This window comes from Rattus norvegicus, chromosome 19, assembly GCF_036323735.1.
Source record: "Rattus norvegicus strain BN/NHsdMcwi chromosome 19, GRCr8, whole genome shotgun sequence".
NCBI classification, from domain to species: domain Eukaryota; kingdom Metazoa; phylum Chordata; class Mammalia; order Rodentia; family Muridae; genus Rattus; species Rattus norvegicus.
In genome coordinates, this window is record NC_086037.1 from 39531187 (window position 1) to 39557202 (window position 26016).

The 26016-nt window shown below is 42.0% G+C and overlaps 2 protein-coding genes across 4 annotated transcripts in view; one reads left to right on the plus strand and one right to left on the minus strand.

The window, feature by feature from the left end:
* Positions 1–201: 201 nt before the first annotated feature.
* LOC134478811 (disks large homolog 5-like) overlaps positions 202–26016 on the minus strand; it is a 272163-nt gene continuing 246348 nt past the window's right edge. Inside the window, exons 1-6 of one of the 3 annotated variants that reach the window (XM_063278622.1) lie at positions 5692–5869; positions 4498–4657; positions 3170–3313; positions 1631–1797; positions 807–912; positions 202–683 (exon numbers count right to left, since the gene is read on the minus strand). In XM_063278622.1, coding sequence (XP_063134692.1) covers positions 848–912; positions 1631–1797; positions 3170–3313; positions 4498–4657; positions 5692–5698 — 543 coding nt within the window. In that variant the 5' untranslated portion in view covers positions 5699–5869 and the 3' untranslated portion in view covers positions 202–683; positions 807–847. Of the gene's footprint in view, positions 684–806; positions 913–1630; positions 1798–3169; positions 3314–4497; positions 4658–5691; positions 5870–26016 lie in introns of those variants that run through there. The other 2 variants (XM_063278621.1, XM_063278623.1) reach the window with 2 other exon arrangements.
* LOC134483670 (disks large homolog 5-like) lies at positions 19716–25279 on the plus strand. Its single transcript, XM_063278880.1, has 5 exons — positions 19716–19720; positions 20009–20076; positions 21135–21294; positions 22588–22731; positions 24632–25279. The coding sequence occupies exons 1-5, from the start codon at positions 19716–19718 to the stop codon at positions 24687–24689; spliced, it is 435 nt and encodes a 144-aa protein (XP_063134950.1). The 3' UTR covers positions 24690–25279.

Here is a 26016-nt window from a genome sequence, read left to right on the forward strand (position 1 = left end):
AATATGACAGTGATTACATCATAAAGTGTGTGCCGAGAAACAGCCACATTATCCACACAAAAGACACTATCACACTGGCTTTGAATTTACTATTTAGCCCAGGCTCCCTGGAACATGCAAAGATCCATCTCTAGCTGTCAGTTGTAAGCCCACAGGACAGGAAAGAACCCTTGAATAAGAAAGATGGTCTTAAGAGTAAAGAGATAAAAATCAATGTTTATTCATAATGAATACAATTTACAACAAAACAGGATTAAAATGAATTAATATAAATATTTAACAATATTTTAAAATATGAAAAATAGAAACAAGAACAAATAACTTTGAAACAACAAAAAGACAACTTCAATTAAAATCATAACAGAAATATTTCTAATCGGGCTGGTGAGATGGCTCAGTGGTTAAGAGCACTGACTGCCCTTCCAGAGGTCCTGAGTTCAAATCCAAGCAACCACATGGTGGCTCACAACTATCTGTAATGGGATCTGATGCCCTCTTCTGGTGTGCCCGAGGACAGCGACAGTGTACTCACATAAAATAAATAAGATCTTTAAAAAAAAAAGAAAAATATTTCTAATCAACATATTCTTAACTAACATTTAGAAGCACAGATGTATTGCTGTTTCTCCTCTAGCACACATAATGAAAGGCGGTCTCCCAAGTTGTCTCTCAAGTGGTGTTTTCTGAAGGAGAAAGTGAGTAAGACCTCAATTAGTCAGGCTGGCTTAGTAATATATAAATTTAGGGTCTCTAAGAAATGACAATTTAACTAAGAGGAAGAATACTCATCCAAAAAATGTTGTTACCATTCAAGATGTTTGTCATCAGGGACTCCTGAGAAAGCAACTTATTCTTCAGGAAGCTCTCTTACTGGTGTGTGTCCAATTCCAGCTCTCTTGCACTTTCTGAGACCTAGGAGAGGAAGGCAGTTTTTCAGACACTGATTTGGTGGGGAAATGCAACCCAGCTGTCAAAATGCTGCCTTCTACCACCTCAGCTCTATTGAACAGTCGACATGGACCTTTTAACTGATATCATTCTTGCTAACTCTGCGGGCAGAGCAAAATCTCCAGCAAGCCTCACAGTAATGTGGGCTGCCAATCTGGGACACAGACTTATACGTGCAAATGAAGAACAGGGCAATGGGAAGAGATCTCATTGGGTTGCAGGAAGAAAGGAGAAGTCCATATGTCACCAAGGTTAAAGCCAATGACAAGTACTAATTTGACATTTGCACTAGCTTCTTATCTCGAAAGGTGCTTCCTACCTAAAGGGTCACATGACAACAGAGTGGCATTTATCACAGGACCAAGCACTTGTTCAAAACTCTACATAGCATCTGATCTATCACATGGATATTCAATAATGTGATATGCTATTCATCTGTCACCATTTCTGGACTGCAGCTTCAAAAGTAGCAGCAAAATATACTTGCCAATAATTCAGTTTCTGAAAAGTGGTTAACTTCCCAGAATACTTGTGCATAGGCAGAGCAATGAACAATTCCATTGCATGAGGTGGTTGGCTGGTTGTGTGTGTAAATTAGAAAGGTGGTAGGAGAAAGCAGAGATGTATCAAATTGGCAAATTTTATCAGATATTGTTAAGCTAACACAGCTGCTGGTTCCTACCAGATGATGCTGGGTCTGGATGTTGCTGGTCTTTATCTTTCTTGTTGAAGTCAACCAAATATTTCTGGTGCAGTGCACAATCAAGATGTACCTCCTTGCTCTCCTGCTTCAGTGGGAGCAACTTCTTCCTACATGTGTTCTCCATCAGGAGCTGACTGAGCAGGTTTCTGGAAATACAGTCTGCATAGTAAGATCATGCTGCCCCTTTCTCCCATTCCTACTCCCAAGTCCCACTAACTCTACCAGGTCCCAGATACCCATGACGACTTAATAAAATACATCTCAATACATATAACGCTGCTGCACAAACCACAAAGAGTTAATTCAGGGAAGAATAAATTGTTTGGGCCAAGCATTAATTAGGGTCAACATCTCTCAAAAAGAACATAGATCTACAACTATCCATGAAAGCCCAATGCATGGGGGCAACATCAATTAGTAGTGGGAAAACACACTCAAAGGAGGTCAGTAAAACCAAAGGAAGGTCATGCTAACCATGTAGTCCAGACACTGAGTTTTGTAACTCACTGGTATGACACTGAGAGACCCTCAGACAGAGGAGACTCTCACTCCAGTCCTGAGGACACCCACTACCACATGAACACACGGGACTCAGTCTTGATGTAAGAACAAGAGGTTTACTTTGGGATACCAGTGCACTGGGGCTCGACTCGGTCCTCACGCAGGAGGGATGTGAAGAGTGTTGAACAACAGAAATGTACAGCTTAAATAGTCATTTAAGATTACACAGTTTCATTAGCTCAGCTATTTCGATGTCAAGGATAACTAGGCAGATGTTTCTCATCCAGGAATTCCTGGGACAAGGCTCTAACCATATCAATGCAGTTTTTCAGTACCAAAGACGTCTAACTTGATATATGTTTTCTCTTCCTGGGGTTCCCAGGACGAGGACCAAGAATATCTGACTTGACAGATGTTTCTCTCCTGGAATCCCAGGACAAGCCTCTAACTATGTCAGCACAGCTATGTCAGTACCAAGGACATCTAACTTGATATAGGTTTTCTCATCCTGGGGCACAATCTATAGTGGTCAGTCAGCTTCCCAGAGATGTTTCCTGTCTTGTAATTGCCCTGCAGTAAATATGTTCTATACCATCTATTCTTATGGTCTGGCAGCTTCCTAGCGAGTGGGTGGGAATGTGCTTTCTGTACTTTATGGTCTATTGCCTAACATCTAGGGGCTAAGCAAGGGCCAGCTTAAAAGATTCTCATTCTTAAGAAATGGCTGCAATATTATCAAACGCGGATCTTTCAACACCATAGGTGCAGGTCAGGCTAATAACCTTCTGATGACCTCAATCAGTACCGTTCTATCTAGAGCCTTCTGAAGATGCCTAGACAATCCTGGGATGAGTATCAGTCTTTTATGGAACTGATAATTGAGTGCAAACGACCCAGGGCACACTGATGTGTAAACAGCACAAGAGATAGAATCATAGCTGAAGACCGTCCAATCCAGAACAAAGAAAGTCAGAAATGGCCATTCCATAGGTGATAGCCTTTCTGACCAGGACTTACCTAGAGAAGGTCATCTCCTTCTTCAGCTTATGGTTGTTCTCATGGATCTCAGTGTTCTCCACCTCTAAGTTGTGCAGAATTGACATGACCCCCTCCTCCATTCTCTCCAGATCTTCATAATATGGATTTGGCCTGAAGTGTGGCCTGGCCCCAAATGATAGAATACAATGAACATCAGCATTTAGAAATATATGAACTCAGGGTGGATCCTGTACTACCCCAGTCCTGGAAGGACACCTTCTGAATTCTACATATTGGGATCTTCTTCAGTTTCAGAAATTTGTTATTCTGGGGCCAGGACACCAGAAGCTAGGCAGCCAGATGGAGGGTTCCCTGGCTTCCTTTGCTCAATCAAGAGGAAATCTGCAGTCAAGCCAGTTAAGCTATCAAGAGCCTAGGCCTCACCTCTCCATGCTCCCCCAACCCCAACACACCCAGAATCCTGTGATTTCTTTTTTCCTGTCCTGATAACAGACCATATATCAACCCAAAATTATAATCTGCACAACGAATACAAATATACAGACAAACGTGGCCACATAGGCAAAGAACTGTGCTGTTGACAGTGGGGCTCCCAGAACAAAGCATTCACATGACCATGAAAGTGCTACAGGCAAATACTCAGGCCAAGACATAGACTCCTAGATTCCAGGTATGGAGGGAAATATAAACATATAAAGTTGTGCATATGCATTTGGATGTATGTACACACAGACTCACAGACTGAGACACACCCACAAAAAAAAAAAAGAGAAAAGCAAACAGAGTCAGAGAAAGAGAAAAGCAAATATGGAAACAGAGAGCACTGTGAGAACCAGGAGAAATGCATGCACCATTGCTGTCTCAGAGTGTAAGACACACAGACAATAACAAACGGGCCTGAGCCTGAGAACTTCTAGTCAAGCATTGAGATGAACAGTTTGGGACCAGGCCCCTCAGGCTGCTGCCTGGATCTTCCAGCACTCAGTCCCCTGCCTAGCAAGTACAGAGATTCACCATAAACTCACTGCAATTACAATCTTGCAAAACCACCAGCTGTCAAGGGCTTTCCAAATGCACACTGGGAACTCACTCTCCCTGACTCTATCCCTGAATTCTTCATTCAGACCACAAATCCTGATTTTCAATAAATGGAAGCAGATGAGTCCATTTTCCATCTCGCTCCTCAGGAAGGGTCAGGTTCTGAATCTCCTCTATATGGGAGATGAGGTGTAGCACAGGGTGGTAAGGGAGGCACAGCTTTCTAGAACCCAAAACCTTAATAGGATAAGATGAAGGTGACCTTACAGATCTAGGAATGAAACAAGAGCATTTGGAGCAATTCATACCTGTTGTTCATGGATCTCTCTCTCAGAAACCTCAGGCGATCTCTCAGGTCATTTCTCTCCTCGGTAATGAGCTGCAGCTCTTTAATCAGCCTCTCCTTTTCTTTCTTGGCCTGCTTCTTGCTTAGGGCAGTTTCAGGGGATGATGTTTCTCTCCCAGCGTCTGTAGGTAGAAGAACACAAGTGAACCTGCATGGGGAGAATGCATACAGTGTGCATAGACCACAGTGAGGCCTAAACAGGAGAACAAGCCTAGAACCCAATATCATTGCTAGGCGATTGGCCTATGCTTAAGAGGCCTCCTCAGTGGATCTCAGTTCTCCCACTACTGTATAGAGACCAAGAGATGTAAGCAGCCAGGTGTTCCCTATTCCGGACATCACGTGCTTACATGTACCATGGAGATGGCTTCTCCAGGATTATTATCAGCTGAACAGGGTACAGCTTGGTTTCAGGCCCCTCACCGCTGTGGTTTCAGAACTCAGATGATAAATTCACCATCCACAAGACTTGAGTGATTGGAGACACTCAGATGTCCTACCCTGATACTCTAGGCCAACAACTTTGGATTTAAAACGCATTTCCAGGAAGGACATGTTCAACAGACTTATCAATTCCCCTAACAGAAATACCAAACGCCCCAGAAGTGCCATTAGGTTACAGGCTGAATCTTGGTCTACGTGCTCCAAACAGTTTTGGTATTGTAGAAAAATGTTTGTAACACACAACCTCTAATACATAAAGCTAACTATGACCCTGCCAGTTAGAAGAAATCAGAGGAGGTCTAAGAACGTAAGGTTATTGCCTGGAGCACAATTCTCTCCCTGTTACTCTGTCAGATATCCACTGTATTTAAAGAAGCAATGATAGTGAAATACACTGCTGCCCTGTCTAAACTCAGAAAAGGTGGACCCTCCATGACTCCTGATGGTGTTATTGTATCAATGTAACATAGCAAATGAACTGTGAAAGTAAAGGCCAGAAGTTCACAGTACAATAGCATTGGCCTTACCATATCCTCCCTGTGGGGATGGGGAAACTAAAGTTCTGAAATCCTAGACTTTCAGGAATTGTGATATTCATGGAAATTCAATTCCTTTTCAGATGTTCCAGTTGTTGTGGCCCATTGGTAGAAAAGTCAGTTTAAGCCTGCAGCCCCCCTTACAGGAAACTCAACATACACTGCCCAGAACTTACTCCACATTCCCCAGAAGTGCTCTCTTTGTCCATCATTACTTTGAGAGGAAAGGCTAGCCTCCCTCACTCTAGTTTCTCCACAATCGACTTTCCCCCTCCCAAAATGCTTGTGAAGACAGGAAAACACATGGTTTGATGTATCTGCCAGACACGGACTGAGAGAAACTAGGGCACTTGTTGTCACTACAACACTGATGACATCACAGAGGATGCCAAGAATTCTCTAGGAGACAATAGAATGTCCAAGAAGGGACAGCTGATGTCATGGGGAGCAGACTTTGCCTCCCTGCTAATAATCTCCCTGTACAGAACATAATCTGAGGGGGCCTTTCCAGGAGACTTTCCAGAGCATAGACACTGAGCATCTCCTGTTTCCATGATTAAATTTTCTTCAAGGCTTGATTATAAAAAAAAAAACCTTAGAAATTCCTATGCATCTAAATGAATGTTTCCTTCCAAATCTTGCCCAAAAATGTCTCATCATAACTTAAATTATCCTCATTCACCAATGTTAGCCATTAAAAATTCCTGAGATTTCTCACCAGTTTGAATGTGCACTCAAAAGTTCTCCTGTCTCATTATGTACAGGTGCTTGAAATCACATCAAGAAATAGCCTTCATGGAAGGTTACAACATGGGTGTGTATTAAGGGAACACTCATGAAGCCTTGTGCTTAGCATTCAACAACTGCCATAAAATTCCTTATGAGGAAGACTTGAAATCATTATGGTGCTAGGAACAGTGTGGAAACCAGTTGGCAGAGGAAAGTGAAATATTGGAACCACCAGTGAAGAGAACCTCATGCTGCTCGTGGTGTTCTCCTCCCTGCACCAATGTCACCAAAGAGCATTGCTCACAGGCCTCTGTAAGGTATACCATGAGCTTCTATCAGAAAAATAAAATAGTCAACAGATAGAGGGGGTGCAGGTAAAGGGGTAGGATGAGGCTATATACATCACTAAGTGGATAGAGCAAGGTCCCAGCACCTGTACTCTGGGTCATGGCCGACCCCACCAAAGGCCAAAACATCTATCATAGTAAAGAAATGAATACTTTATTGAATTCAACCACTAATACTGATTGATCAGATCCATAGACCAGATTTTGGGGGTAGGTCCATGGCCCTAACTATCTTGCTCTCAACTTAATACAGCAAAAAATAAGAAAGAAAGAAAAAAGAAAAAGTCAAAACAAAAAGCTCAAGCTTCTCATATGAGGACTGCAGGAAGTGTTATATGGTGGTCAGTTTTGATGAGAACATTTTAGATAGAACAGTGCACAGTGACCCTTAATGTGATGGGCCCTATATAAAGCTTTTTGCAATATTGGAATTTTAACAAACCTCATCCAGAACATACAGAAGAGGAAAGGATGTGATCACCATGTCCTTCCTCTGTATCAGGTTATTTTTCTGTGTCCTTGATTGTCAGGCATATCAGAGCAACAATCTGAAATAGCTGGTAGACATGGGAAAACGTGGCTAAAACTATAGTTGTGGGTTACACACCTCAACTGTCAAAGGCTAATGCTGTCCTCACACTCCTTGGAGGCCACTCTGGTAAGACTATCTATTGGAAAGTGGAAACAGGTTTATCTGAGCCCAAAGTCAACCTGGCCAGCCAGGGAGAGGGCAACATGTGATACTTGAGACCCTGTCTAAAACCAGCACAGAAACCCACCCTTCATTCAAAGCATCATCTACGAATTCTCAATTTTTTACCATTCTCTCAATACCAGTCTTTCACTCTGGAATGGTAGAAAAGAACTGGGAATGATCTTTCTACTCTGAGGACCTTGATCTCTCTCTCCTTAGGTGCACATTAAGAATGCACGCAAATGGGTATCACCACCTGAACAGCTTAGGATCATCTACTCAGTATATCTAGCATAACACTGTGCCTATGACAATCTCAAGCTTCCCTGAGTGTTGCTGCCCCAGCAAGAACTGTGAAGTACTGAGGCCAATCCCCAGGGATCCTTTCAAGAGGTTAGAAGAAAGTCATCAGAGATACTCTACTTCTTTGTCCTTAGATTAAATCAAGTTGACACAACGTGAACCTGGTGGGCTGTTTAACCATACATCTTTCTCCCAACCCCACTTTTCTGAGTTCAGTCCATGGCAGAATTCATTCCCCACTATCGTAGATATTTCTTTGTATATTTCCACAAGAGACCGGTTTCTTTTTTTTTTTTTAAATAGAATTAGTTGTAGTCAATCAACTGCTGCCCTATGTAAGAAATGATTAGTATCTATTGTAACTTACCACACTGTATTTGTGTGTACAAGTATGTTAGTGGAAATCCAGCATTACTGAGGAATTGGAAAGCAGCACTATGTGTGTCCTTGCCTTTCTGTGCCTACTCCTGGCTCACAGGCAGCAGGGGGCAGACCTTGAGTTCCTCTTCAGGGACAGACTGATGTTGAATGGGCACTGAGCAGGCAGAGAAACACAGCTGAGGCAGCTCCTTTCAGTTATCAAACACATCATCTCCTTCCCATCTTAAGGGCTACTGCTGAGGTCTTGCCCCCATACCTACCTTAATAGCAGCAAATTTGTTACACAGCAGCCACCTCTTTCCTATTGTTGCTGTAATATGCCTCCACATCATAGATGCCAAAAAACAAACTAACAAAAGAACAAAAAAATCTGACATTGAACTGTGTGGTGCTGGTCACATACCCTGTTATGTTCTGTATGTTATGAGGTTTGTTAATCTTAACAAGTTCCCCAACTATAAGCTTCACATAGAACCCATTAGATTCCAGGAAAATAAGAACAATTATGTGTAAAATGGCCTGAGTCAGGGCCTATAGACAGCAGCATTTCCAGCACTTATGCGTGAGCCCATGTGGATCTTGCAATGAGCTGGCCCTACTCAATGTCCAGGACACAGTTGTGAGCTGTTGCTCTGGTTGAACTGTATTGGTGTGTGCATTCAATAAACTACTCCTATTTAAATGAATTCAGTGTTCGTGTGGTTTGAGTTCAGACCCCTTGACACCAAATCTTCCCTTCAGCAGCTATTAGGAGAAGAAGCTAAGGTCAGGAGAGGTAACATCTTGCCAAAAGTTATGTGACAAGAGGGATGGTGAATGATCCCTTGTGATAAGAATCAAGGTTTCCTCTGTGGTATTTAGGGTCTATGTTGTCCCTGTGCAACAGCTCAAGAACCCATTTCTGATTTTCCTTGGGATTCCCATGATGATACACTCAGACATGATTGGAAACAACCAAAATGGTAGAGTACTTGATTTATATAATATAGGGAATAATGCAAACTCATGTTTCAGGGTATTGGATTACATTGTAAGCCCCGAGAATTTTTTATTTACTTAAAAAAAATGAACCTCTGGTGGTGTAGGTCAGCACTGACACAGACATTTAACTCTAGAGCTTGCTGGTTTTTATTGACAGAGAAACTGCATAGAATTGCTGTAGGGACCTGTGTCTTAGGTCTGTTTCCCTAGTATATCCTCTACATCTCTCATGATGGTGATCCTGTTTCTGGCTAAATATACGTCTGTTTACTGGGGGATTGAGTTACGTGACATGCAAATATTATTTAAACCTATGTATTAAATTTTGTCATCTTGTTAATGTTTGTGGTTTTCCTTGGCCTCTTTTGATTGACTGTCGTAGTTTTCTTAAATTATTTCCTGTTTCCTCTAGTATTTTATGCTTCCCTTCAAGCTAAAGTATTCCTTTTATGTTTCTCTATAGAGCTGGCTTACTGCTTATACATATTTTTTTTAATTTATTTGCACTATGCCCTAATCAGCCCAGTAGCTGGGCAGCTGCCCGTCCTCCATGGTATCAGATATACTTTCCAAACAATAACGCTCAACTCTTACTGACTGTGTAGCATCTTGGCTGCTCTTTGTTCCACTTGGACAGCCCTCAGGAACAGGCTCTCCTCTCTCTTAAGCCATGGCTGCTGTCCTCTTCCTCTCTCCTCTCCATCACACATTTTCTTTCTTTATTCTTTGGCAGCTTTTTCTTCCTTCTTCCCTCCTCATGATCCTCTCTAGCAAAACCCTCAAAAACTCACCTCCCCCACCTCTCTGTTGTGCAGCTGTTGACTGTTGGCTTCTTTATAATCACAATTAGCTAGGAGCAGGGTCAGTTTTTGGGGGTTAACCAGTCTTGAGTTCCACAAATTAGCATTAAAATACAAGCAGAATTAGGCCAATCCACTACAAGGATTTCTTTTGTTTTGTTTTGGTGTAAGTTTTCTTTTACCTTTTCACTTTTTATTTTATTTTTGGCTATTTTTTATTAATTGGTTATTTTATTTATTCATATTTCAAATGTTGTCCCACTTTCCAGACTCCCCTCATCAAATCTTACATCCCATTTCTGCTCAGCTGTGCCTATATGACAGTGTTCCCCCACCCACACATATCCATTCCCACCTCACACCTCTAGGACCTCCTTTTGGTGGGCAACAGGCCTCAGCATAGTCAATGACCTCCCACCACATGGATGCCACTTATGTCAATCCTCTTCTACACAGTTAGCTAGAACCATAGACCCATCCTTTTATACACTTTGACTGGCAGTTTGGTCCCTAGGAGCTGGGGAATTGGTGACAGAGGGTCTAGTTAGATATTAAAGAACAATGATTGCTGCTTTCTCCTCTTTTTCTGGTTATATGTGAAATTATGTTTGTGTGCTTCTCTTTTTTGAAATATTTGAGAGATGATTAATTTCTTGGTTTTTCTTGGGTACAGTTTAACTCATTGTATTGGAGTTGTCCTCCTACTATCCTCTGTTGTGCTCTCTTAAAGAAAAATATTGTTTAAATTTGGTTTTGTCGTGAAATATCTTGGTTTCTCCATTTGTGGTGATTGAGAATTATGCTGGGTATAGTAGTCTTGTTCTGCATTACAACTGCCAAATTCTTTCTGGCTTTTGGAGTCTCTGTTGAGAACTCTGGTGTAATTCAGATAGGTCTGAATTAATTTGTTACTGGATATTTATACCTTACCCCTTTTAATGTTCTTTCTTTGATCTGTGCATTTAGTGTTTTAATCATCATGTGAATGGAGTAAATTTTTCTGGTTAAATTTATTTTGCGTTTTGTAAGCTTGTTGTACCTTTTAGGCCTTTTATTTCTTTACCTTATGGAAGTTTTCTGCTATGATTTGTTGAAGATGTTTACCAGACCTACGAAGTAGAAATCTCAATTCTCTTCTATATCTCTTGTCCTTATGTTTGGACTTTTAGTTGTGTCCTGAAATCCATGGATGTTTGGATTCAATAAACCATACATGTTTATCTTAGATGGGTGTTTTGTGCTTTGTGGGTGACCTCCTTTACCCCAACTCTTCCATTTAGTACAACGTTGGATAATGATACATGGTCAGCAATGGTGACCTCTTGCCATAAACTATATGAAAATAGGGAGGTAACTTTATGTGTGTCAAGTATCAGTACTCTCCTGCGTGGTTTTGGTCCCCGGTTGGCTGTATGCAACATTTTCAAAAGCCCAGGATTGATATTCCTTGGGATTCCCATGATGATGCACACAGACATGACAGAAAAAGACCAGAATACACAGGACAGTACTTGATTTAAGTAATAGAGAGAACATTACTAAGTTATGTTACAAAATATTTGTATACAAAATATTTGTATACAAAATATTTGATGGCACTCCATGAATGTATTATTTAATGAAAAACTATTGTGTGGTATAGCATCAACAGGGCACAGACATTTAATGCAAGAGCTCTTTGTTTACTGTGAACATGGACTTAATTACTATTCAGCTCACCTACCTCACACCTTTACTGCAAAGCTAAAAGGGCACTTAGGTCTAGAGCACATCAAGGTACAACTTGATAGGAAATGAAGATAACTAGGGCAATGGAAAGTCTTTCAGTTGAAGGATATTTAAGGAAGTGTGCAGAGGGAGCTACAATGCTCTTCTTCTGGGGGAACAGTGAATTAGGAAGGATAGTTGGGAGCTTTACTTGAATTCAGCATCTGACTCCTGAGACTTCATTCTTAACAATAAGGTGTGGAATTTTGTGTTGTAAAATAACACATTGGCTCTGCAGCTTTTGGCAAGGCCATGGACAGAGAGATCACACCAGCTGGGAAAAATCTGAAAAGAAATCAGGTTTTCTTAAGTCATATGAGAAGTCCTCAAGGAGAGAGGAATGAATGGGTAACACCATAGTAGAAGGCTTTAGGATCTCGTATAGTGCTACTCTAGATGCCTTGAAAAATAGAAGCAGAAAATGTAAAGCTAAAATGACTTCACAGGAATGATCTCAATTCTCAATATTTCATATTGGTATTTTATACTTGATTCATTTTTAAAAGTTTTAAAATAAGAGCCTTCTGTTTTAATGTGAGGCTGTCTTAGAATCACAAAATGCTTACACCTGTCTGGTGCCCCGCATCTAACACTATCTGGCTAGAAATTCTACTTTTAACTTCATCACCAAGGACAGCTTCCACTTAACCAGCAGGTGTCCATGCCAGGCAGACACTGAGCAGGATGTATGCTCCATTAATCTCCACAACAACCCAATTCAGCAGACAACTCAATTTTACAGGTGAAGAAATCACAGCTCAAAATTAATGAGTATCAGGGTCCCATCCGTCTCACTGGCTGTTGCTTAGAGCCACATCCTTCTCTGCAAAGGGAAGCAATGGGCCTGATTTGGGCTGTGCAAGCTGACTCTCCTGAGACGATTCATGCTATTCTTGAACCTGGGAGAATTTAAGACAAGGTGACCCCACAGACTCCTGGGTTAGATTCTGCCTCTGGTCTCTAGAGTGGGACACAGTATCCCTTGCCATGGGTTTCTACTCATCTGAGGAGTCTGCTCCCATGTGTCAGATTCTATGGCAGTGGTTCTCAACATGACTAGTGCTGAAAAACTTTAATACAGCTCTTCATGCTGTGGTCACCCCAACCATAAATTTATTTCATTGCTACTCTTTATATAACTGATATTGCTACTCTTATAAGTCATAATATGCAAGGTATCCAATATCAAAGTATCTGCTATGTAATTTCTGTGAATTAGTCATGACCCACAGGATGAGAAACATTGCCCTGTAATTTTTTTTTAAGGAAAGGCCTTCATCTCAGAATGACCTGGAGTAGTTGTAAGAACAGAGACACCCTGAAGTAGTAACAAGTTTTAGCAGACCCAAAGGCTGCTTGCCTTAATGACAAAAGAGATTGCTGGTTAAAGGCACAATCTGAAATCACTGTCCCCAGGACATTTCTTGCCTCAGTTTTCCCCCATTACAATGTCTGTATCCTTGAACTTATTTGTCCAGGAAGCCAGTCCTTGTAGCCTCTAATACAGACAGAATGCTAAAGGAAAAATGTTTTCCCTCTGTCCGCCCCCAGTCACTTCTACAGCAGTAAGTTCAAATTTCCTGAGGGTAAATGTGTGTCTCTCACATAGTGTGTGAGACTTGAAAGGTCATCTGTTTGAGTTTACAAAAACCAACTCTCACTTCAGATATACAGCTGACCAACAATTATTTACAGCTGACCAACAGTTATTTTTGGAAGAAAACAGAGGATGGCCAGGCCTGCAGAATCAGATCTCCTCCGTGCCTGTGCTGTATTCTGGGTGTGTCTCTCAGGAGAGATCTACATCCGGTTCCTCTCAGCCTGCACTTCTTTGCTTCATCCATCTTATCCAGTTCAGTGGCTGTAAATGTATGGGTCACATGTGGGGCCATTTGCCTATGAATTTCATAAAGTCATAGTTTTTGATAGCTGAGTAATATTCCATTGGTACACGTAGTACATTTTCTGTATCCATTCCTCTGTTGAAGGGCATCTGGGTTCTGTCCAGCTTCTGGCGATTATAAATAAGGCTGCTATGAACTTAGTGGAGCATGTGTCTTTGTTATATGTTGGGGCATCTTTTTGGTACATGCCGAAGAGAGGTATAGCTGGGTCCTCAGGTAGTTCAATGTCCAATTTTCTGAGGAATCTCCAGACTTATTTCTGCTGCCTACAGGAAATACACCTCAGAGACAAAGACAGACACTACCTCAGAGTGAAAGGCTGGAAAACAACTTTCCAAGCAAATGGTCAGAAGAAGCAAGCTGGAGTAGCCATTCCAATATCGAATAAAATGGATTTTCAACTAAAAGTCATCAAAAAAGATAAGGAAGGACACTTCATATTCATCAAAGGAAAAATCCACCAAGATGAACTCTCAATCCTAAATATCTAGGCTCCAAATACAAGGACACCTACATACATAAAAGAAACCTTACTAAAGGTCAAAACACACATTGCACCTCACACAATAATAATAGGAGATTTCAACACCCCACTCTTATCAATGGACAGATCATGGAAACAGAAATTAAGCAGACATATAGACAGACTAAGAGAAATCATGAACCAAATGGACTTAACAGATATTTATAGAATATTCTATCCTAAAACAAAAGGATATACCTTCTTCTCACCACCTGATGGTACTTTCTCCAAAATTGACTATATAATTGATCATAAAACAGGCCTCAACAGATACAGTAAGATAGAAATAATCCCATGTGTTCTATCAACCCACCATGGGCTAAAGCTGGTCTTCAATAACAATAAGGGAAGAATGCCCACATATACATGGAAGTTGAACAATGCTCTACTCAATGATAACCTGGTCAAGGAAGAAATAAAGAAAGAAATTAAAGACTTCTTAGAATTTAATGAAAATGAAGGTAGAATATACCCAAACTTATGGGACACAATGAAAACTGTGCTAAACTCATAGCGCTGAGTGCCTGCAGAAAGAAACAGGAGAGAGCATATATCAGCAGCTTGACAGCACACCTAAAAGCTCTAGAACAAAAAGAAGCAAATACACGCAGGAGGAGTAGAAGGTAGGACATAATCAAACTCAGAGCTGAAATCAACCAAGTAGAAACAAAAAGGACCTTAGAAAGAAACAACAGAACCAAAAGTTGGTTCTTTGAGAAAGTCAACAAGATAGATAAACCCTTAGCCAGACTAACCAGAGGACACAGAGGGTGTGTCCAAATTACCAAAATCAGAAATGAAACAGGAGACATAATTACAGAATCAGAGAAAATTCAAAATAGCAACAAAAGCCTATATTCAACAAAACTTGAAAATCTGCAGGAAATGGACAATTTCCTAGACAGATATCAGGTACTGAAGGTAAACCAGGAACAGGTAAACCATTTAAACAAGCCCATAACTCCCAACGAAATAAAATCAGTCATTAAAGGTCTCTCAACGTAAAAGAGCCCAAGTCCACATGGGCTCAGTGCAGAATTCTATCAGACCTTCATAGAAGACCTCATACCAATACTATCCAAACTATTCCACAAAATTGAAACAGATGGAGCACTACCGAATTCCTTCTATGAAGCCACAATTACTCTTATACCTAAACCACACAAAGACCCAACAAAGAAAGAGAACTTCAGACCAATTTCCCTTATGAATATCGACGTAAAAATACGTAATAAAATTCTGGCAAACCGAATCCAAGAGCACATCAAAACAATCATCCACCATGATCAAGTAGGCCTCATCCCAGGTATGCAGGGATAGTTCAATATACAGAAAACCATCAATGTAATCCACTGTATAAACAAACTGAAAGATAAAAACCACATGATCATTTCATTAGATGCTGAGAAAGCATTTGACAAAATTCAACACCCCTTCATGATAAAAGTCCTGGAAAGAATAGGAATTCAAGGCCCATACCTAAACATAGGAAAAGCCATATACAGCAAACCAGTAACTAACATTAAACTAAATGGAGAGAAACTTGAAGTGATCCCACTAAACTCAGGGACTACACAAGGCTAACCACGCTCTCCCTACTTATTCAATACAGTTCTTGAAGTTCTAGCCAGAGCAATCAGACAACAAAAGGAAATCAAGGGGATACAGATTGGAAAAGAAGAAGTCAAAATATCACCATTTGCAGAGGATATTTTCTACTGATATTTGTGACATGAGACAAAACAGTTCATGTCATCCCTTATCTGAATAAACTTCCTTAGAGTTTAGTATAGTTGGAGGGTTCTTCTTTCCTCTCCAAGATAGAGAAACATTTCCAGTCTTCAGACAAGTCTGTCAGCCATTGTTATTGACTGACTTGAGATGTCCACATTGTCAGCCTAGTGTCTTCATTCAGCCTGCCCTGTAATTGTTGTAGACAATTAATAGGGTTCCAGGCCTAGGATTTAATTCAGTGCTACAGTACTTGCCAAACACACTCAAAGCACTAGCTGCCACCCTAGCCCTGTGTGCTATAGAGAAAGAAAATAAAGAACCACATTGTCTATCAAGTTTCTCCTCCAATAAAAGGAGAGCCTGCATCAGGTCTTTTAAGTAACTCTAATCCCCAGCTTCACCACATCTCTCTCCATCAATTCCACTATTGGTGCATTTTCAGTAACGCTCACTTTATTCTTGGTGTGCAAAGAATGTGCACCATGTCAGTAAAGTGTGTGAGTGTGTGTGTGTGTGTGTGTGTGTGTCTGTGTGTGTCTGTGTGTGTGTTCATCCATGAACTCACTATAAACTTTTATCAAATGATCCAGAACACCATAGAGAAACCTGTTGATGTGCATGCAGAATTATGTTACTATTGTTCCATGACACCTTGCAGGAAACACTGAAATAGTGGGCTGCTTTAATAGAGCCTAAAACCAGGCTATGCATGGTTTTCGGTGAGACTGTGATGTGCAACACCACAACAGAGATCAGCAGAAGCTTCATTTATTCCATGCTGCTGTTACCAAGGTGAGGCAAAACCTCATCCCATACAGAGTCTGGGAGGTTTTGATGGAATGAAATAAACTCAGGGTTCAAATCAAGGCTTTAGAAACAAAGAGAAAAATACAAAGTCAGAGAAAGCAAGAGCTATCTTTTTCTTTTCTTTTTCTTTCTTTCTTTCTTTTTTTTGAGAAGATCAACAAGAGAGACAACCCCTTCCTCAAACTAACAATACACAAGAGAGACAATACAGAAATTAAAAATCAAAAATGAAATGAGGGACATAACAAAAGACACAGAGCAAATTCCAAAATCACTGGTTCTTACTCCCGAGGACTTTATGCCAGAACACTGAAATATTTATTTGATATTGTTGATTTTATAGACAGATAACAATTACCAAAGTTAAATCCAGATCTGGGAAGGTATCTGAATAATACCCCTAAGAAAATAGATACAGTCATTGAAGGTTGCGTAGATTATATATTATATTGCTTTCTTTTTGCACGATTAAACCCCTTCGAGGACATTGAGCTATGTTATAGAAAGTGTTACTTTTAAAACAAAAGGACAAAGAAAGAAACTGTGGAGTCATTGAGATACACTTCCCAGACAGGATCAAGGAAAGACGGCTGAGAGATGCAAGCAGGGGCTGGAATGCTGCCCTTGAGAAGAAAATGTTTTTTCTCACTTTACCTCACACTATGTTGTACTATGTCCTATTTTTGCGGAAGCGGCTCTCATGCTCTCTGCGTTATGACAAGTATATTGTGATACTAGGAAAAGGGGTGATTTGCTATACAGATATTTTAAGAAGAAGCCTTTGCTTAGTCTTACTTCTTTGCCTAGTCTTGCCTCGGTTGTTCCTGGTATCATGGGAATAACGATCTTATTATATCTTGCCAAAAGGGAAAGTGAGGTAATCCATATTCATGCCTATATCAGGATTAATAAGCTTGCAACTGCATGCAGTTGTATCTGCCTTTGCTCTGCATCCCCTGTGTCCTGATTATTTGTGACCATACATGGGTCCCCAATGCCCTAGATGTAGATAAGCATCACCCTTCTCAGTGTCAGGTTTATTTTTATTTTTCTTTTTTGAAATCTATGATGTGGAGGCGTATTACAGCAACAATATGAAATAGCAGGCTGGCATGTATGCAAATTGCTGTGTTTAAGCTACGTATGGGGACAAGACCTCAAAATGAGCTGTTAAGATGGGAAACAAATAATGTGTTTGTTGCTGGAATTGAGTTGCCTCAGCTGTATTGCTCTGCCCGCTCAGTGTCCATTCAACCTCACTCTGTATCTACAGAGGAACTCAAGGTTTGCCCCAGCCACCTGTGAGCTGTGATATGGGCAGAGAAAGGCCAGGACACAGTGCTGGTTTTCCACTACTCAGTTATGCTGAAATTTCCACTACTGTTCCTGTATACACAAGTACAGTGTGGTCAGTTATTATAGATATTTGTCTATATCTATCATAGAAGGCAACAATGATTGACTACACCCATTCTATAAAAAACAAAATTCAGGAAACCTTGCCCTTGGCAGCAATGTATCAAGAAACATCTAGGATGGTGGGGCATGAATTCTGCCACGCAATGAACTCAGATAGTTGGGGTTGGGAGAAAGATGTCTGGTCAAATGCCCACTAGATTCACATTGTATCATCTTGATTTAATCTAAGGACAAAGAAGTGGAGTATCTCTGATGGTTTTCTTCTAACCCCTTGAAAGGTTCACTGGGCTATGACCTCAGTATCTCATTCTTCTTGCTGGGGGAGCAACACTCACGGAAGCTTGAGATTGCCATAGTCACAGTATTAGGCTAGAAATGCTCAGTAAGTAATATTAAGTTGTTCAGATGGTGATAACCATTTCATTTGTTCTTAACGTGGACCTAAGGAAAGACAGACCAAGGTCCTTAGAATAGAAAGATCATTTCCAGTTCTTTTCTACCATTAAAGAATGAAAGACTGGTTGGGAGAGAATCATAAAAATTCAAGAATTGGTAGATGATGCTTTGAATGAAGGGTGGGTTTCACTGCTGGTTTCAGACAGGGTCTCAATTTTCCCATGTTGTCCTCTCCCTTGCTCGCCAGGTTCACTTTGAGCTCAGATAAAGCTGCTTCTACTTTCCAAAGGATAGTCTTACAGGAGGGGCCTCCAAGGACTATGAGGACATTCTTAGCCATTGAGAACTGAGGTGTGTAACCCACAACTATAGCTTTATCCACTTTCTTCCAAGTCTACCAGCCATTTCAGATCGTTGTTGTAATATGCCTGACAACCAAGGACGCAGAAAAATAACTTGATAGACAGCAAGGACTTGGCAATCATATTCTGTGTCGTTATGTATGTACTGAATGAGGTTTGTTAAAATGACAATATTGCACAAAACTTTATATAGGACGCATCAGATTAAGGGTCACTATGCACTGTCATATCTAAAATGTCCTAATGAGAACTGACCACACGATCACTATTCCTGTAACTTCATATGAGAATCTTGTGGTTTTAGTTTTTTTCTTTTCTTTCTTTCATTCTTCCACTTTCTTATTTCATTCATTCTTTTTATTTTATTCATTTATTCATTTATTTAATTTGGTTTATACATTGTCAGGAAGATAGTTCAAGTCATGGATCTGTACCAAAAATCTGAGCTATGCCTCTGATCAATCAGTATTAGTGTATACATTCAATAAAATAAATTGTTCTTTTTTTTTACTATGATAGATGCTCTTGTGTTTTGTGGGTGACCCATGAACCAGAAGAGAAAATGCTCGTTTCTTACTCTGTCCACTGAGTTATGTCTCTAGGCTTGTCCTACTCCTTTGGCTGCACCCCCCATATCTGCTGACTATTTTGTTTTTCAGATAGAATCGCATATTAGAGCTTAGAGAGGCCGTAAGTAATCCTGCTTTGGTCACTTAAGTGCAAAGAGGAGAGCCCCACACTCAGCCTGAGGGTGCATTCACTGGTGGATCCAATATTTCAGTTTCCTCTGCCAACAGATCTCCACGTTGTTGCCAGGACCATAATGCAATTCTTTCTCCTAAGACATCTGGTGGCAATTGTCAAATGTTAATCATAAAGCTTCAGGTTGTACCCATAACACACACCCACATTGCAAACTACCCTGCAGGCTATTTCTGGGTGTGATTTCATGCACCTGCACATCATGAGACAGGAGACCTCTTTGGCAACTTCTTTGAACTGGTGTGATTTCTCAGTAATCTTTAATGGGTAATATTGTAGAGTGAGGAGAATATGAGGTATGATAAAACATTTCTGTGCATGGATTTGGGAGGAAGCACTCATTTAGATACATAGCAATGACTTAGGTTTTTCCAATCAAGTCTAGAGCCAAATTTGGCTTTGGAAGCCTGTGGTGCTCAGTGGCTATGCCATAGGGAAGTCTCCTGAACAGGGCACATCAGCTTTTGTTCAGTACAGGGAGAACATTAGCAGGGAAAAAGTCTGTTATCAATGACATCAGCTGTCCCATCTTGGACATTCTATTGTCTCCTAGAGAGATCTTGGAATCCCTGTGATGTCACCAGTGTTGTAGTGACAACCAGAGTTGATGTTGATGGAGAAGAGTCTAGAGTGAAGCAAACGAAACCTAAAGGTAATGATGGACACAGGAAGTGGCCATGGGGAATGTGGAGTAAGTTCTGGGCAGTGTATGTTGAGCTTATTGTCAGGGGTGTGCATGGCGACTTCATCTGGCCTTTATAGCAATGGGCCACAACCACTGGAACATCTCCAAAGATATTGAATTCCATGATTATCACAATTCCTGAAAGTCAATGTTTTCACATCATTAGTTTCTCCATAACCACATGGAGGATATGGCAATGCCTATGCTATTTTTCTGTGACCTTCTAGTCTTTACTTTTACAGTGCATTCGGTGTGTTAAATTGATATAATAACACCATCAGGAGTCATGGAGGGTATAACTTTTCTGAATTAAACAGGGCATCAATGTACTTCACTTTCCTTGCTTCTTTAAATTCAGTGGCTATCTGACAGTAGTAACAGGGTGAGAATTGTGCTCCTGGCCATGAATGTATATTCTTAGAACTCCTCTGACTATGTCTGGCTGACAGGGCCAACATTACCTTCATATATTAGAGGTTCTATGTGGCAGATATTTTTCTGCAGTAACCAAACTATTTGGAGCGGGTAGACCAAGAAAGAGCTTGTAACCTATTGTCATTTCAGTAGGAGGATTTAATAAGTCTGTTGATCATGTCCTCCCCCTGCATGACTTTTTAATCCAAAGTTATTGGACTAGAGTAACAGTGTAGGATATCTGAATGTCCCTGAACAAGTAAGTCACTGTGGATGCTGAATTGATGATCTGACTTCTGAAACCAGAGGGATGAGGGTCCTGAAACCAGGTTGTAGCCTGCGTAGCTGTTAATAATCCTGGAGAAGACATCGCTCTCGTGCATGTAAGCCTGTGTCAGCGGGCATAGGGAACACCTGGCTGCTTACATCTCTTGGTCTCTATAGAGTAGTGGGGGAACTTTGATCCACATAGGAGGCCTCTTACACATAGACCAAACTCCTGGCAGCGACACTGGCTTCCAAGTATGTTCTCCTCTTTGGGCCTCAATGTGGTTTGTGTATGCTCTATGCATTCTCCCCATGCAGGTTCACTTGTGTTCTTCTACCTACAGAGACCTGCAGACAAACGTCATCCCCTGAAACTGTCCTAAGCAAGGTGCAGTCCAATGAGGAAGAGGAGAGGCTGAATAGAGAACTGGAGCTAACTACCAAGGAGAGAAATGAGCTGACAGATCGCCTCCTTTATGTGACAGGTGGATCCATGAACAAGAGGTATGCATTGCTCCAAACGCTCTTGTGCCATTCACCGCTGTGTAATCTCATTCTCATCTTACCCTATTAAGGTGGTGGGGTCTAGAATGCTGTGCCTCCCAAAAGACCTTGTCCTAAACCTCGTCTCCCATAGAGAGGAGATTCAGAACCTGACTCTTACTGAGGAGTGAGTTTGGAAATGGACTCTCTGAGTCCTCCTGTTGAAAATCTGAACTTGTGATCTGAGTGAAGATTTCAGGGATAAAGTCACTGGAGCATGAGTTCCCAGTGTACAATTGGAAAGCCATTGACAGGTGGTAGCTTTGCAAGGTTCTAGGTGCTGTGAGTTTGTGGAGAGTCTTTGTACTTGCTAGGAAGGTGACTGAATGCTATCATCTCATGGCAGCAGCCTTAGGTGACAGGTCCCACATTGTTCCTATCAATGCTTAAGTAGAAGGCCTGAGGCTCAGGCCTGTTCCTTCTTGTCTGTGTGTCTTACACTCTGACACAGTAATGGTGCATGCATTTCTACTGATTCTCATTGTGATATTTCCATATTTGTCTCTCTTTCTCATTCTCTGAGTCTGTTTACTTTTCTTTTCTTGTGGGTGTGTCCCAGTTTGTATGTCTGTGTGTGCACACATCTCCATGTATATGAACAACTTTTATAGGTTTCTATGTCCCTCCACACTTGGAATTTAACGGTCTGTTCTTTGGCATCAGGATGTACCTGTATATTAGTTTCATGGAGGTGCGAGTGCTTTATTTTGGAAGCCCCACTTTCAAGAGCACAGTTCTTTGCCTATGTGGTCACATTTGTCTACACATTTGTATGCCTTGGGCAGTTTATAAGTTTGTGGCAATATCTAGTCCCATCTCAAGAATTATGTGTACTGTCTGCCTCTAGAATATTAAGTTATGCAGCTTGTAGCATTCCAGTTCTCAAAACAGGAAAAATGAAATCAGAGGTGTCTCTGTGTGTGTGTGTGTTTGTGTGTGTGTGTGTGTGTGTGTGTGTGTGTGTGTGTGTGTGTGTGTTGGCGTAAGAGCTGTGGCCTAGGCTCCTGATAGCATAACAGGTTTGAATGCAGAGACAGCCCTTCTGATTGAAAAAAGTGAGCCAGGGAACCCTTTATCTGGGTGCTTAGCTTCTGTTGTCCTGGGCACACAATTACAAATTTCTGAAGCTGAAGAAGATCCCAATATGTACAATTCAGAAAGTGTCCTTCCAGGGCTGGGGTGGTACAGGACCCAGACTGACTTCACATAATCCTAAACGCTGATATTCATTGGGTTCTATCTTCCTGGGGCCAGCCCCTACTTCAGGCCAAATCCATTTTATGAAAAATTGAAGATAAGGGAGAAAGAGGTCATGTCATTGCTGCACAACTTAGACATAAAGAACACTGAACATCGTGAGAAATTTCAGGAGCTCAAGAAGGAGATTAACTTCTATAGGTAAGTACTGGTCAGAAGGGCCCATCACTTGTGGAATGGCCATCTCTGCCTCTCTTTGTTCTGGACCGGAGGGGCTCCAGCTCTGGGTCCATCTCTTCTGCTGTTTAAATATCACTGTGCCGTGGGTCTTTTGGACTCAGTTTCAGTTCCATAAGAGACTGTTACTTATCACCACAGTGTCTATGCATCTTTAGAAGGCTCTGGATAGAACTATACTGATTCAGGCATCAGAGTGTTATTAGGCCGACCTGCAGCTCTGGGTTCATACCAGGTTTAACAAAGCTCAATGTGTGGACCACATGGTTACCATGACCTTCCCTTGGTTCTACTGTCCTCTGTGGTTGTTTGCTGCCTACTAATTGATGTTGCCCCCATGCATTGGGCTTTCATGGATATTTGTAGATCCCTTGTACTTTTGGAGAGACATAGACTCTTATTGTGCTTGGGTCACAGAAACAATTTATTCTTCCCTGAATTGGCCGTTTGCTGTTTGTGCAGCAGCCTTACATGTATGGAGATGTATTCTATGAAGTCTTTATGGGTATCTGGGTCCTGGTGGAGTTTGTGGGATTTGGCAGTTGGAATGGGAGGAAGAGGCTTCAGGATCTTTTTTTTGTTTGTTTGTTTTTTTGTTTTGGGGGGGTTTTTTGTTTTGTTTTTTTTTTTTATTAACTTGAGTATTTCTTATATACATTTCCAGTGTTATTCCCTTTCCCGGTATCCGGGCAAACGTCCCCCTCCCCCCTCCCCTTCCTAATGGATGTTCCCCTCCCAACCCTCCCCCATTGCCGCCCTCCCCCCAACAGTCTAGTTCACTGGGGGTTCAGTCTTAGCAGGACCCAGGGCTTCCCCTTCCACTGGTGCTCTTACCAGGATATTCATTGCTACCTATGAGGTCAGAGTCCAGGGTCAGTCCATGTATAGTCTTTAGGTAGTGGCTTAGTCCCTGGAAGCTCTGGTTGCTTGGCATTGTTGTACATATGGAGGCTTCAAGATCTTACTATGCAGAGTGTGTTTCCAGCAACCTGCACAGCCGGCTCCTGATGGACCAGGCATGTATGAAGATGAAGTTGGTCACCTTTAAGCAGGAGACCAAGGAGGTACAGCGATATTTGTTTGAGTTGAACCCGAATGACGAAAACAAACAGAAGAAGACCAGCAACCTCCAGACCCAGCAAAATTTGGTAGGAACAAGCAGCTGAGTCAGATTAACAATGTCTGATACCATTTGCCTATTGGATACATCTTTGCTTTCCTTTATCATCTTTCTAATCTCCCCACACCCAATCAGTCACCCACCTCATGTGATAGAGTTATTCATTGTTCTGTCTATGCACAAGTATTCTGGGAAGTTAACCACTTTTCAGAAACTGAATTATGGGCAAGTACACTTTTCTGCTCTTTTTGAAACTGCAGTCCAGAAATGGTGACAGAGGAATCACATATCACATTACTGCATCTCCCTGTCATAGATTGGATGCTATGAAGAGTTTTGAACAAGTTCTTGGTCCTGTGACAAAGGTCGTACTGGGGTCATGTGATAGCTGGAAGCACCTTGCAGGAATAAGAACCAAGTGCAAATGGCAAATGAGTCCTGGTCATTGGCTTTGATCTGGGTATCATGTGGCCTTCTCCTTTCTTCCTGCACCACAAGTAGGGCTCTTCCTGTTTCCCCGTTCTTGGTTTGCACTGGTAGAGTCTGAGGAGCAGCTTGTTATCCCAGAGTACTGTGAGGGTTGTTGGTGATGTTCCCTAGCCTGCAGAGATATCAGCAATGATTTCAGTGAAAAGATCAGTGCTGTCTGTCCAATGCAGCTGAAGGGACAGGAGGCAGCAACTTGACAGCTGGTATGCATGTCCCCACCAAATCATTGTCTTAATAGCTGCCTTCTTCTCCCAGGTCTCAGGAGCTGCAGGAGACATGGAATAGGACAGATCCCAGGAAGACAGCCCCCTGAAGAATGAGTTTCTCTCTCAGGAGTTCCCTGCTGACGACAATCCTCAACAGTCAAAGACTTCTTGTGGGTGAATATTCTTCTATTCAGTTAATTTCCTCAACGTCTAGAAACTCTAAATTCATGTATCCATATGCCGGCCTGTCTGATTGAGGTCTTTCTCCTTTCTCATACCGACAACACCATTTGAGAGACAAATGAGCGGACTGCCTTGACATCTCGAGTCCTAGAGGAGAAACAGCACTACAACTGTGTTTCTAAATGTTTATTAAGAAAATGCTGTTAAGAAATAGTCTTGGGGCACAGGTCTTCCTGGTTGCTGCCGCTGCAGAGAGCCCGTGGGGAGCACCCCACGAGCGAACCTGAGCCTCGGGACCACAGGTAAGACCAAATTTTCTGCTGCAAGAAAGCTGCCTGGTGAGCTTGGGACACAGGAAAGCAGAATTTCTCTAGGACCAGGCACGTTCTGTGTTTACCGGAAGTCCCACACCCGCGGATCCCGGCCCGCAGCAGCTCTCTGCTCCCAGACCCGGTGAGAGAGAGACCCAACCGCCTGGTCAGGTGGGCACTCCTGAGGCTGCAGAGCGGAAGAGACCACCAACTCTGCTCACCCCTGCCCACATCCCTGGCCCAAGAGGAAACTGTATAAGGCCTCTGGGCTCCCGTGGGGAAGGGCCCAGGAGCGGCAGGACCCCTGTGCCTGAGACACCGCCGGAACCTGAAAGAAACAGACCGGATAAACAGTTCTCTGCACCCAAATCCCGTGGGAGGGAGAGCTAAACCTTCAGAGAGGCAGACAAGCCTGGGAAACCAGAAGTGACTGCTCCCTGCACACACATCTCGGATGCCAGAGGAAAAAGCCAAAGACCATCTGGAACCCTGGTGCACTGAAGTTCCCGGAAGGGGCGGCACAGGTCTTCCTGGTTGCTGCCGCTGCAGAGAGCCCGTGGGCAGCACCCCACGAGGGAACCTGAGCCTCGGGACCACAGGTAAGACCAAATTTTCTGCTGCAAGAAAGCTGCCTGGTGAACTCAAGACACAGGCCCACAGGAACAGCTGAAGACCTGTAGAGAGGAAAAACTACACGCCAGAAAGCAGAACACTCTGTCCCCATAACTGACTGAAAGAGAGGAAAACAGGTCTACAGCACTCCTGTCACACAGGCTTATAGGACAGTCTAGCCACTGTCAGAAATAGCAGAACAAAGTAACACTAGAGATAATCTGATGGCGAGAGGCAAGCGCAGGAACCCAAGCAACAGAAACCAAGACTACATGCCATCATCGGAGCCCAATTCTCCCACCAAAACAAACATGGAATATCCAAACAC

What these genes read in the sequence shown, in the direction of transcription:
- LOC134483670 (XM_063278880.1), top strand. An exon ending in GGTGGATCCATGAACAAGAG is followed by an intron (nt 21,295 to 22,587) that starts GTATGCATTGCT and finishes TCCTGGGGCCAG; the next exon opens with CCCCTACTTCAGGCCAAATC. An exon ending in AAGGAGATTAACTTCTATAG is followed by an intron (nt 22,732 to 24,631) that starts GTAAGTACTGGT and finishes TTCTTCTCCCAG; the next exon opens with GTCTCAGGAGCTGCAGGAGA.